Source organism: Camelus dromedarius, chromosome 35, assembly GCF_036321535.1.
Source record: "Camelus dromedarius isolate mCamDro1 chromosome 35, mCamDro1.pat, whole genome shotgun sequence".
NCBI lineage: Eukaryota > Metazoa > Chordata > Mammalia > Artiodactyla > Camelidae > Camelus > Camelus dromedarius.
In genome coordinates, this window is record NC_087470.1 from 15899552 (window position 1) to 15912308 (window position 12757).

The 12757-nt window shown below is 53.1% G+C and overlaps 1 protein-coding gene across 1 annotated transcript in view; it reads right to left on the minus strand.

Annotated features, from left to right (window-relative positions):
• Window positions 1-351: 351 nt before the first annotated feature.
• SPMIP7 (sperm microtubule inner protein 7) overlaps window positions 352-12757 on the minus strand; it is a 35118-nt gene continuing 22712 nt past the window's right edge. Inside the window, exons 8-9 of the mRNA XM_031444993.2 lie at window positions 4872-4979; window positions 352-547 (exon numbers count right to left, since the gene is read on the minus strand). Of these exons, the coding sequence (XP_031300853.2) occupies window positions 424-547; window positions 4872-4979 (232 nt within the window). The 3' untranslated portion in view covers window positions 352-423. The remainder of the gene's footprint in view (window positions 548-4871; window positions 4980-12757) is intronic.

Genomic DNA, 12757 nt, shown 5'->3' on the forward strand with positions numbered 1-12757 from the left:
CAGGTGCTGTCTCCGTGTGATGCACCCTCTGTGAAGAGAACGCCACTGTCTCTCTCAGCACTCGGCTTTCTCATTAACAACATACAGGTTTTGGGCGGGATAATCTGTGATTGCAGAATCTATGATCTGCAGTTACAACCCGTCCCTCAGCCTGAAACCTCCAGGCAGCCTGGCATCGCCACTCTCAAGAAGAATCCTCTACAATAAAACCTCCGCTGCTGGTGGCTTCCAGAAAATCTTGACTGCCATCACGGAATGGGGGCACTCCAGGGCTGAGCCAAGGGAATGACCGAGGCTGGGGTCCACCCAGCCTTGGCCAGATTCTGTGGACACACTCCAAACGTGCCTTTTTAAAATTTCCTTTATTTGCCCCTGCACCTTGCGCAGTGCCTCAGGCCCCCCCCCTCGGAGGGCGGGTGTCTCTCAGTAGCCGACCGTTCCATTTTCCTTCTTATTGAAGGGGTTGTAGGGTTTCACAGTTGTGACCATCCGGGACAGCGGGGCCTGGTGACGGAACACGTCGACCACCGTTGCTTGCCGTAAGACGCTAGAACGGGGTGGAGGAAAAACAGAAAGAAAAATAAACGTAACGTAAATAAAACATACAACCTCGTATGTTCTCCAAGTCATAGTTACGGGGCTCAGGGTGAAGGCAGGGCGGTGCAGGCCGAGGTCAGAGTTCAGGGAGACGGGAAGGTGGGAGGCACGGAGCACGCGGGCAGGGCTGGCAGCGAACGGGAGAGTGGGAGGAGGGTGGGGGTGGACGGGCCACGTGCAGGGCCCAGAGCCGGTGTCGCCCTGCCCCTGGGGACACCTGACTGCCCTCACACGACGCCCCTGACCTCACGTGTCCTTGGCTCACCTATCCCAGGGCAATAATGACCTACCAAGATTCCCGTGAAAATTAAAAGACCTGAAAACGTCGACTAGGAGGCAAGCGATGCTTTCCAAACACGGCTGATGGCCAGGGCCGTCCGCCCACCGTGGACACGCGTCATGCCATCCGTCTTGAACAGCTGGCTCACACACGCGTGCGCGAGCACACGGCGACGCTTGCGTGCGGCAGGAGTGACAGAGCCCACGGCCGCGGGACCTGAAGGGCCTTGTTTTTGTGCTCTGATTATTTTTTTTTATTACGTCGGGAAAAGAGGCCGTCAGAGTGAGAGCTCGTGATTCTTCCGTGGAAGTGCACCCTGGCCAGAAGGACCGCGCAGGAGACGCTGGGCTGGATGGAGACCGGGGTCCAGGGCGCAGGCCCGTCCCCTCACAGCCCGAGGCCCACAGCATCCCTTCTGACCCACCTCCCGCGCCCCCTCCAATCTCGTCCCAAGTCCCCTTCCTTGCTGCGTGGCATCACGTCTCAGGGCCAAGCCCCGGGGGCTGCTGGTGTCCTGCACAGCTCGCTCCAGGTGTGGCAAGGGGACCACACGGCCCTCAGCCCCCTGGTGCTCACAGTCACGGCCCAAGCCGCCTGGCCCCAAACCGCCGGTGTAGACCATCAACCACAAAGGTCCCCGGCAAATGGGCGCAAAGGGGGTTCAAAGGTCCCTCCCGGTCACATCATTCCACCGCAAGATCTGGGGAGGGGCGGGCTGGGAGGACGTGGGGTGGGGGGGGACGGGAAGGGCTGTTCACTTTTTAAAGGCGTTTAGGAGTGAAAGGAAGGGGTGGGAGTGCCGGACGGCAGCTTGGAGTTGGGGGGGGTCACGTCTGATTTCTCCAGCATGGAGGCCGCTGGCGGGGGTTGGGGGAGCAGCGCTGAAGAGGGCCCAGAGCTCAGCGGGAAGGATGTGAAGGTTTAGAAAAGTGAGAGCCTATTTTTCTGGGAGGAAAGGACACAGAACTGCGGTGGGAGCAGACATTCTGATGGGGGGGGTGGGGGGACGGGGGGGCCCGCTGGAGCAGCTCGGGGCCGCGGGAACACAGCGGTGTGGACGCGGCCTCCGCGGGGGTGGGCAGGCCTTTGGGAGACGGGGCCGCAGTGTGGAGAGCGGAGAGGGCGAGCGCCAGCGCCTGGCGCCCAGGAACAGCCGGGCGCATCACGGGAGACCCGGCAGCCACGACCAAGAGGAGGCTTGCTCGCTGGGTTCTCGTGACACTCACCAGAGACAGACCTAGACTCCCACTTCCACGGGAAATTTTTAGCCAAAAAGCAGTATAGTGTCACCAAAAAACAAAATCAGAGCACAGCTTCGTGATGGAGAGCCTCAGAGGCCTCTGGTCCCAGGGCCGGAGGGACGCAGAGCCCGGGCCTCCCTGCTCCAGGCTGCCGTCCCTCTGCTAGAACGGGGCTTCGTCCAGCCGGAGCGTCCCCGGGGCTTCCTCGCGGCCGAGCCGCCCGCCCTCCAGGAGCCGCTGCCCGGGGTGCGCGTCCGCAGGTGGGGGCGGAGACCGGGGCACCCGGCAGAGCACGCCCCCATCGCTCACTGTCACTTAGTGGGTGGCCCTTGGGATGCTGTCACTGTTTCCAGAGCCGACGTGCACCCGGAGAACAAGGACCCCGGGGAAGACAGCTCGGGGGGTTCTCAGTCCCCTCCCTGGGGCAGCGGGTGACAGCTGTGTGCGCAGGGCCTGGGGGGTGAGGGCGGGTGGGCCACGGACGTGAACCTGTGGCCTCAACGCTCTGGTTCTCCTGTAACAGTTGCAGTGACGGGGAGGATGAGTTTTCTGCAGAAATAAAGATTTCTTTCAAATGCACAGGGACACTGGGTACCTAGAGGTCTGGTGACTGTGGAAACATTCTAGGCCAACAGGCCGTCGGGGAGGAGGTCTGAGATGTTTGGGGCGGGACGGTGGATGGTGAACCAAAAGGTCAGGGATCAGGACCGCTGGCATTCGCCCCGAAAAAGCGGCTTTTGAGTTTGGTCCCTCCCCCGTCGTGAATGGTCCAGACACAGCGTCCTCGCAGCTCTTTCTGGACAGTAAGTCTCCACGACAGATAAAAGGCTGCATTTACTTTTGACATGGTTTCTTTGGGTCCTCTGCCTGAAATAAAGCACGTTGTCTAAATTTCCAGCAGCCCTGCCTTTGCAAACAAATTTGTGACATTTGAAAACTGTGTCTTGTGGGGAGGGTGTGGCTCAGGGGTACAGCGTGCACTTAGCATGCACGAGGACCTGGGTTCGATCCCTGGTGCCTCCACTAAAAATAAGTATGTAAATTTAATTACCCCACCCCAAAAAGAAACTTAATAATGTGTCTTGAGAGAAAATCAATTGAATGCAAAGCACTAGCCTTGAAAGCCAGCGACCTCCTCTCAGACGTTTTTCATCCGATGGCCTAGACCAGACGGTTGTCAAACCCACGTTCAGCTCAGGGGACACGGCACTGTCAGCGGGAAGCTCCCCGATGGTCACCACCTGTAGAACTAGGTCGTGCGCCCGGGGCGGAGGGCCCTCTGCACGCAGCTCCCATGACGGCGGGCAGGCAGAACCCGGAGCCGCCTTCTGGGGACCCCACAGTTGGGTGGTGAGGGGCTCCTTGTCGTGGGTCCCAGGAGGAAGCAGAGCCCTGGCCTCAAGCACCCGTGGGACCAACTCCCCTCGTCCCAGATTCACGGCGGAACCACCTCCTCCGTGCAGTCCCCTTTGGTGCCCCACGTGCACCCCCTGCGACCTTGCACGCGGTTTCCTCATCCGTCCCCGCAATAGCAAGATGCTTGCCTCGCTAGAAGCCCCGGCATCTGGGGCGGCCTCAGACACTGGCTGGTGCCCCGATGACCTCGGCGTCCTCACGGACAGCTGCGTGTCCCCTGCTCACGTTTAGACTGTGAGCCCCTCGCCAGCTGGGTCTAATCCTTGTGAACTCCTGGGGCGCCATAAACACACGGCCGAGCCGGTGAAACATCAGAGTGAGCAGACAGATGAGTGAGCAAGAGAGGGAATGGCCGTGTGAACCACAAACCCTGGTCCAGGGGGCCCTTCGCGGAGCATTTAGAAAAGTCCACTGGGGCACAAGGTCCGACTCGGCCTGAAGGTCACCGCCGGGAAGCCCTCCCTGACTGCCAAGCTCCATGGTCACCCTGCCTTGTCTCCTTCCAAAGCCATGCCCCCCACCCTGCAGAGTTGCTTGAGTCCCCTTCTGCTGTTGGATCTTTTCTGTTCAAACCCTGTGCGCTCAGTGCCTTAAACAGTGCCTGGTCCAGAGTGGATGTGCCATCGGCGTCTGGTAAAGAAATGGATTCTCTACCAAAAAGGAGAAACGGCACCCTTGGGGGAGAGGGGGTGCTGCCTGGCTCCCCTTCCCAGGCACACAGCGACCCACCAGGAGACCTGATTTCCTTGCACCAGCCCGGCGACTGGACCTGGTTAAGCCTGCACGTGCATTTTCAGAGCCGTGTCATCTCGCTTGCAAGGCCGAGGCTTCCATCCGACGCTTTCAAATGTGAGTCACAATGAGCGGTGCCGTGCTGCTCCCCCCAGCAGCTTTGGGGAACGGGGTCTGGGTGACCCCCCCAGCTAACGTCTCCGGTTTTCAGTTTGCAGAATGGTGTCTAATGCATACATATATATATATGGCTTCCGATCCGAGATTTTTTCTTATGAAAAATCAGGTGGTTATTCACAAGATGTGAACGCACGTCTCATGTCCCCAGTTGCGTGTTCGGATGATGGTGCAGAAGGAGCTGTGAGTCCGAGATGCAAAGAGGCCATTCACCTAATACGCTTTAAATATCTGAAAATGCTCCTTAAATGGGAAAATGGACTCTCCTGTCTTTTTGGACTTGACACCCTAATTTTTTAAACCACGTAAATTTACTCTTAGGACTTAATTGTTCTTTAATGGAATAACTGTAATTAGGGCCCCCTCCCCACACCCCCCCCAACCCCGCAACAAACCTGAACACGTTGAGTCACAGGACCCACACTTACCTCTGCACTTCTGAATCTGGAGAGGGGGTCGTCGATGGAATATCCGAATTTGCCGGGTGGGTGGCTGCGAAATGAACCTTACCAGCATATCCAGGCATATGTGCAGAGCTAGGGGAAAGAGGTAAAAAGGGGGAAGACAGGAAATGAGAATTGCAATTTATAAAATGGCTGTGGTCCCCAGCACCCGCATGTGACGACCCCGGGGGAGGACGCAGTGTAATTGGTCTTGATCTGTGTAAGGTCTGGAAATTTCCACGGAAATTTTCCGTGCAGGCGGGGGCACTGGGATGCAGAGCGGTGCCGATGACAGCCCTGCTCCAGGACCAGAGAAACTTCAAGTCCATGTTATTCCGCTGTTTGCATGTGCATGTGTTTTGCACGCGTGACTCAGCGCTGGGGTCTGTTTCCTGATGGAGGCGGACCCTCGTCCTGTACAGAAGGGCAGGCCTGCGTTCGCACACAGGGAAGGGGGTGGGAGGGATAAACTGGGAGTTGGAGATTTGCAGATACACACTGCTGCATATAAAACAGATAAACCACAAGGTCCTACTGTGCAGCACAGGGAACTGCATTCAATGCCTTGTAGTCACCAGTAATGAAAAAGAACATGGGAGTCCTGCCGGTGCGCCGGCCCAGCTCCCGGCGGCAGAGGAGAAGCCCGCCGTCGCTGGCCGCCTGGTGGGAGGGCAGGGCCGGGTGTCAGTGTGCCTCAGGGCTGCCCCTGTTCAGGAGTCGGGCATCACTTCGGCCTGTCCCTCTTCCCAGGTGATGCACAGACATAACCAAGACTCTGCAGAAGGCCAGGGGACAGCTCCCCTGTGGGTCCCTTAGTCCCCTCGCGTCCTCCCCACACCCCCCACAAGCCAAGGAAACCTCCAGGGACCATTTCCCTTAGGAGGAAATTTCCAAACAGGGCGCTCCAGGGAGGCTGGCCCTTGCAGCGTCAGGGGCCAGGCAGACGGCAGAGGGCAGGGCAGGGACAGCCGAGTGTTTGAGGGGTGGGGCTCCAATCTGGGCCCCTGGGCCCCAGACCTCGGCTACGGAAGGGTCATAATTCCAAGCTCAAGGGTGGGAAGGCAGGCCCTCCGCGTGTCCGTGACCCACTGGCTTGTGCACAATGAAACAGGGGACCCCAATGCAGCAGGAGTTAATGGATCTTGTGAGACCAGCAAATTCAGGGAGCTGGGCCTCCCTTCCAAGCTGGCTCTACCGACCCCTTGGACACTGGGTCACCTGTGGCCGGGACACAGCACACCGCCTCTCCAGGCACCCTGGGCTCAGAGGGAGTCAGCGAACGGGAAAGCACGTAGTAGCTGAGCACCTGCTCAACTAAACTTAGCTGAAATACAAGCCTTGAAAGGAACAAGAAGTTGACAAGACAGCAGCCCGGTGGGTGGAGAACGCAGCGTGCATCCAGCCAGGGCCGCTGGAGGGATGGGAAGGCAGGCGGTCTGCAAAGTAAGCACTGAAAACTCATGGGGATTTTTCAAAGGTCGCGATGCCCGGCTCCCCCCCAGTCCCCAGACACTGATTGAATCGGTCAGGGGTGTGACCTGGGAATCAGGGGCTTTCTTCAAATCTCCCCGGATAATTCTAGCGGGCATCGAGGTTTGGAAGTCTGTGTTTCAGGTCTGGTGGAGGGAGCCGGGGGGGGCGAACCACCACTGTCCCTTTCCAGGCAGTGGCCTTTAGGGCTCCTTGGAATTTTCTCGAAGAATCACAGCTGTGTGTCAGAGAAGCAATTAAAAAAAAAAAAAATGGGGCAAGATCATCCAGGCGTCTGTCTCTCCCCTTAAGATTCATTAAAGCTTCCATGCATGTTACAAAGGAAATCCCCTTCCTCTGGGTGACAGGTTTTTTCCACTGCCCCTAAAACACCTGCAGGGTGAAAACGGCTCTCGGGAATCCGCTAAGGAGTCACAGACGGAATCAGGAGATTTGCCAAAATCACGAGGAGGGCTCGACGTGCGACGTCCAGCCAGTTCCCCGTGCCGCGTGGCACGCAGATTACCGACACCGCTATCACACGTCACACGAGAATAATGACAAGGTATCACTTCGCAGCTAAAAAAACAACACGCACGAGCCAGGCGTCTGGATTACAGGCGAGCTGCTCAGGCTTGAGAAACGAATTCAGTTGTGTAACCAACTGCGAAGTGTTTGAAAACGAAAGTCCTCACCCACGCTGCTCCTAGACCCTGTTCCCTGCAACCCCTTGGCAGCGACATCACAAGGGGACTTTTTTCCGCCTGGAGCGCGCCACGCCGGCCTGGCATCAGGAAGGGAAGGGCCTCTGGGCTCCACCTGCCCACCTGCTGCTGCGACGTGACATGGCTTTTTTTTTTTAAATGGAAGAAGCAATCAATGTTCCCAAAGACACTGTTCCCAGACCGGCTGTCGCTTCAAACCCACTCTCCCATTTACGGGAAACCAAGAGGAGCAGGAAGCCCTCTGCAAGCCAGAGGGGCCTTCCCTTCTGTCTTTGTTCCATGGCTCCCAGCCTTCTGAACGCCTCCTTTTGGGCCCGCTTGCCAAAAAGAAGCCGAGATGGTGCGAACTTGGGGGTAAACTTGACTCAATCACTGCCTCAGTTTGCAACTAATCGGCTTTGCTCAACAAAGCATAATCAAAGAGAAGTTAAATGCCTTGAGAGTATAAGGAAGTGCAGTGCTTCAGTTAGAAGAAGGGGGCCCGGGTGGTGTGGGATTAAGAGCTAAGCAGGAAATGCAGAGAACACGGGAAAAGCACGTTATAGGTGGAAGGTGGGTCACGCACGCGCGCATTAGAATTTCAGGGTGCACGCGACGTCTGTCGGTGCTACAGATGTGACCCCCCACCCAGTGCATCCTGTAGCCCAGCACCCTTTATAACACGGACACGAGGTGGCTCACTTAATCTCACAACACCCGTGATGTAGGTCTCGGTGTCCTGCTCATTTTGCAGATGCAAAAACTGAGGCTCTAGTAAACGTCTAAGTGATGTGCCCGGAGACCCCTGAGCTGGCTGGTGGCAGAACGGAGCCCTACCCAGCGGGCTCGGGGGGGAAGCGCCCCTCTGGCCCAGACGGGAAGCTCTGTGAGGTCAGAGCGGACGGCGGGTGTAGGTTTGTCTAAGCTCAGTTCATTCTGACTCCCGTTACTGAGAGCTGTTCTCTGCCAGCGGCTGACTGAGGGCGGAAACCGAGCAGGCCTGGCTCCCGAGAACGCTCCCATCAATGAGTGCATTCGTTAAATGCACAACTAGAGGTTTGCAGACCTGCGTGCGGCACAGATCACTGATGCAGAGGAGGAGGGGGGCGTCGGAGGGGGACAGAGGAGGCCGGGCGCAGGGGGACACAGTGACCGGCACAGCCCGGGCCCAGAGCTAAAACCCTCCGAGCCACGTTCTGCCCGCGTCGGGGGGCCCGCAGCTCCCTGCGGGGGGCTGGGGGCCGGGTCGCCTGCTGGCATCGTGCAGGTTTGGGGGGCAGGGCTGAGGGAAGGGGGCCACAGGGCACACTAAGGTGGGGTGCAACTGCGTTTCTCGGCATGTGATCAGATGCTGGGGCCCCGGATCTGTTCGGGACTTGGTTTCCTCTCGCTGGCCTCGTCCCCTCCTCTGCTCTTGGAAGGGAACGCAGAAACGAGCCACTGCTGAACCCCGGCAAGCGCTCCCAGGCCGGCGGCTCGCCCTGGGGACAGGGCACCGTCCTCCTACGGCTCCCGGAATGAGTGACCCAGGCTCCGGACACCACGCACGCCATCCCAGCCTCCTGTCGGTCTCCTGGGGGTTCAAGCCTGTTGCAGCAGCTCTGGCCTCATCACACTGTTTGTGAAAGTCCGCTGAAAAGGCAGAAGAGGCCCTGGGGAAGGGACCTCCTGCTCACAGCCTTGTCCTAGACCTGTGGTGGTGAGATGTTCTTAAAGGACCTCGGCCAGCCGCTGCCCAGGTGGGTCAAGTCCTCATCATTTGCTGATGCTTCGTCAGAGACAACTGAGGGGAAGGCACAGATGAAGATGAAACCGTACAAAGTGCTGAAACGACAGACGGACAGCTTGATGGAAGGGGCCGGGCTGCTTTGGGAAACCAAAGGGCAAATGGTGTCTGGAAAGCACCGGGGGCGGGGCCGGGGGCGGGGCCGGGGGCTTGCACAGCAATCTGCTCTGTCGCCTGGATGGGCACCTGTCCAGCTCGGAGCCCCAGGGGCCTCGCTGGTCAAGAAAAGGATCTGGACCAGCTGAGACGCACGGACGTGAGATACTGGGGTTCCATTGCAAAAGAAAAGCCAGGTTCCATTTTCCAAGGGAAGGGCGAGGCTGCATGCCCTGGGGTCCTGGCTGCAGAGGTCAGTGCTTCGCTGTGGCGATGCCTGAATGCAAGGCATTCTGAAACTACATGGAACCACAAAATAAACACCAACAGGAAACAGACTTCGCCTCACCCTGGTCCGTTAAGCTCCTGCAAAGAATACAGCCTTAGTATTTAAGAGAAAGAGAAAAATCAGATTTGGGGGAAAAAAAATGGGGGGGAATCCTTATGTCAGTTTGACTTTAACTTGTTTGCTTGGCACAGATTATAAGTGAGCAGTGACTCGTATCTCTGTCTTTTTATTTTTATTTTTTTGTAATGCTTACACAGTGCCCCGAGCTTCACGAATTCCTCTTGAATCCAATGGAGATTGTGGATTCCAGTCCCTAAACTGGTCCCCAGTGTTAGGTCCCAGTTAGGAACCTCAGTGGAAACGGACTTAATGCCTTCAGTTCCTTAATTCTAAATATCTCTTAATAACTGGGCATGCCTGCCAAATCAGGAAACATTTTGATTTGAATGAGACAGTTTGTGCAGCAGCTCTGTTTTTAGGCACCGTTCTACAGAAACGGATGCATAACTGTGCAAAGATCTATGTGGAGGTTGTTCATTGCTGTATTTTTAAATAATAGGAAATATTTTTGTAATGAATTGGCCTGTGTGAACGATAACATAGCTCGTAGTGGGATAGCGTGCAGCCACTGAAAACAGATGTTAAGAGTCACGGAAAACGTTCTGTTTCAGCCCCACCCACACAGCCCGCACGCGCATGCGCACACCACGTCGGGCCGGGCCGCTGTCTCCGCCTTGCAGCCAGCCAGGCACGCTGGGGGCAACAGTCTAAAAGGATATATCATGTATCAACTTTCAATATTGGGATTTCAAATGGAAGAGATGGTTTACTTTTTTTACCAACGTAGTTGAATGATTTTTAAGGAAATATGTTACTTTTTACAAACGTACTTGAGTTATTTTTAAAGAAGCATTTTACTTTGTACAAACGTATTTCAACTGTTTTTACAATGAACACATTTGGAAGGAAAAGAAATATGATACTTGGTGAGTTTTAACGCTATTATCGAAGGTGTCCGAGCATCCACGTTGAACGTAAATTCTGGGTTTGTGCTAAGAGGTTAAGATCCCGTTAAAAATTGAAACCTAATTGTAAACGTACATAATACTTATAGGAAAATGTTTGGCAACATGCTTCAGAACGTTGATATAGTTTGACCCCATTTAATGCATTTCAAGGGATCTCCCCTGTAAATAAATAATTCCAAATCGTGCAGAAGATTCACTTAAAAAGTGTTTGACAGCATCATAGCAAAAATTTTAAAAATGGAGAGAATTTACACATGTAACATAAATGCAATAGCCAATGACAGCACATCTACAAGAATAAAAATTAGGATGAGTTACAATTAGATGCACCCAGGATGACACTGTAATGTGAAGGCAGTAAAAAGTGTACACGGATCAGGCTGTGTGAATATATATGCAAGAAAGATTCAAGACGCATACAACAGATGGAAATATGTCAAAACCTTAATAATGGTGATGGGTTATGCTTCTGTGTGGAAGTTTGGCTATGTTTTTATTGTTATTAATTGTTTTCTGTGCTTTTTCCCCCCCTAATAATCAGATTCAGTTCTACAATTTAAAAAAAAAAAGCTATTTTTAAAATTTAGTATAATCAAATGACTTGGTGGCCAGAATACAAAATCGCTTAATGAGGAAAATTTGAAAACATTTGCCTTTTGGGGAAATTGGTGATTCTGACAGGGGAACCAGTTAAGCCCAAGGAGTCAGTAGCCTGGACTCTGAAATGGGACCTCCACTGAAGGAGGTGGGGCGGGCATGGCTCCCCCGCCACGAATAAATGTCATGGTCATGAGCGGAAACTTAAAGATCATACAATGAAGATCTTTTCCTTTAAGGAAGTTTAAGAGGAGGAAGCAGAGAGAGACTCAGGTTTCCTTTTGAATAGGATGGTCCTCTACACGCTGCTTGGCCCAGAGTTAGGACGTTTGTGTCTCTGGGTTCTGGACTTCATGCAAATGGCATCGCACTGTGTATATTCTTCCGTAATCTGCTCAGTGTGGAACCGTGGAAAAGACAGGACATTTCATCCAGAGGTTCAGGGAGAAAAGCAAGCCAGGGAGAGGCTTGAAATCCAGCAGGGAAGGAGGCCCAGGCGACGAGTGAGGCGGCGAGATTTTAATAAAATACCACTCCCCTCGCCTGGCCCAGGTCACACAGGCATTTACCTCTATTTTAGTTTGTATTTTACATATGACGCTATGCGTATTTTTGTCCCAGTATCTCACAGTAAAAATGGAAAGCATTTCTTTGTGCTAAGAGGTTAAGATCCCGTTAAAAATCGACAACTAGAGTCCCAGGAAGAAAACTTTGCAGCCTCGGGGGCCCTCAAGTGTCCACTCTGGGTAAGTACAGTTAGCGTCTTCAATTCTTCCGCAGGGTCCACGCACAATTTCCCAAAACACAGGCGGGGCAGGAGGGCCTGCTTCCCGATTTACTCAGATTATAAAGCAGCTGCCGGACTGCTCTCCACTCTCTTTGGAGAATGACCGGAAAGAACACCCTTTGAGTCTTTTAAGAATGTTTCGTAAAACGTTCCAAAATTCAGACGCACATTGCAAAGAAGAAACTGTCTAAATTTTAATGCCGGGGGCATATTTTGAATTGGTTTTATCCTCATGTCCTTTCTTAAAAATTTTTCAGAATTACTACATTCAACACTACCAGTTTCCCTGCAGAAACTACAGAAGGACCAAACCAATACACTCTTCCTCAGACCCACTCCATCCTGCTTTGTGTTAAAATTACTGGTGTGCACAGCTTACCAGCCCTTCAGATTTTTAAGCTATGTGAAGGCAAAGTCTTTCACACAGTGCCTGGAATATTTATGTACCCATTTCTTTTTCTTTTTTTTTTTTTTTGTTGAAATAGATCAACTTATTTAATTCATCAGAGCAATAAGTTACAGAAATATACTTTGAAACAAAAGTTAGTTTTGAAAAATACTTTAGTTTAGCTAAGGAGTCCAAAGAATCAGAGAGTCAGAATTCCCCAGGGGAAAAATTCAAAGTTATTATAGCATGGTGGTGGAATACTACTCAGCCATAAAAAAGAATGAAATAACACCATTTGCAGCAACATGGATGGACCTGGAGAATGTCATTCTAAGTGAAGTAAGCCAGACAGAGAAAGAAAAATACCATATGATGTCACTTATACGTGGAATCTAAAAAAAGGACACAAATGAACATATTTACGAAACAGAGACAGACTCACAGACGTAGAGAACAAACTTATGGTTACCAGTGGGGGAGGGAAGTAGGAAGGGATAAATTGGGACTTTGGGATTTGCAGATACTAACTACTAAATATAAAACAGATAAACAACAAGTTTATACCGTACAGCACAGGGAACTATATTTAATACCTTCTAATGGCCTGTAACGACAAGGAATATGAAAAGGAATATATATATATATATGACTGAATCACTGTGCTGGACACCAGAAACTAACACAACATTGTAAATTGACTGTAACTCAATAAAATAAAATAAAATA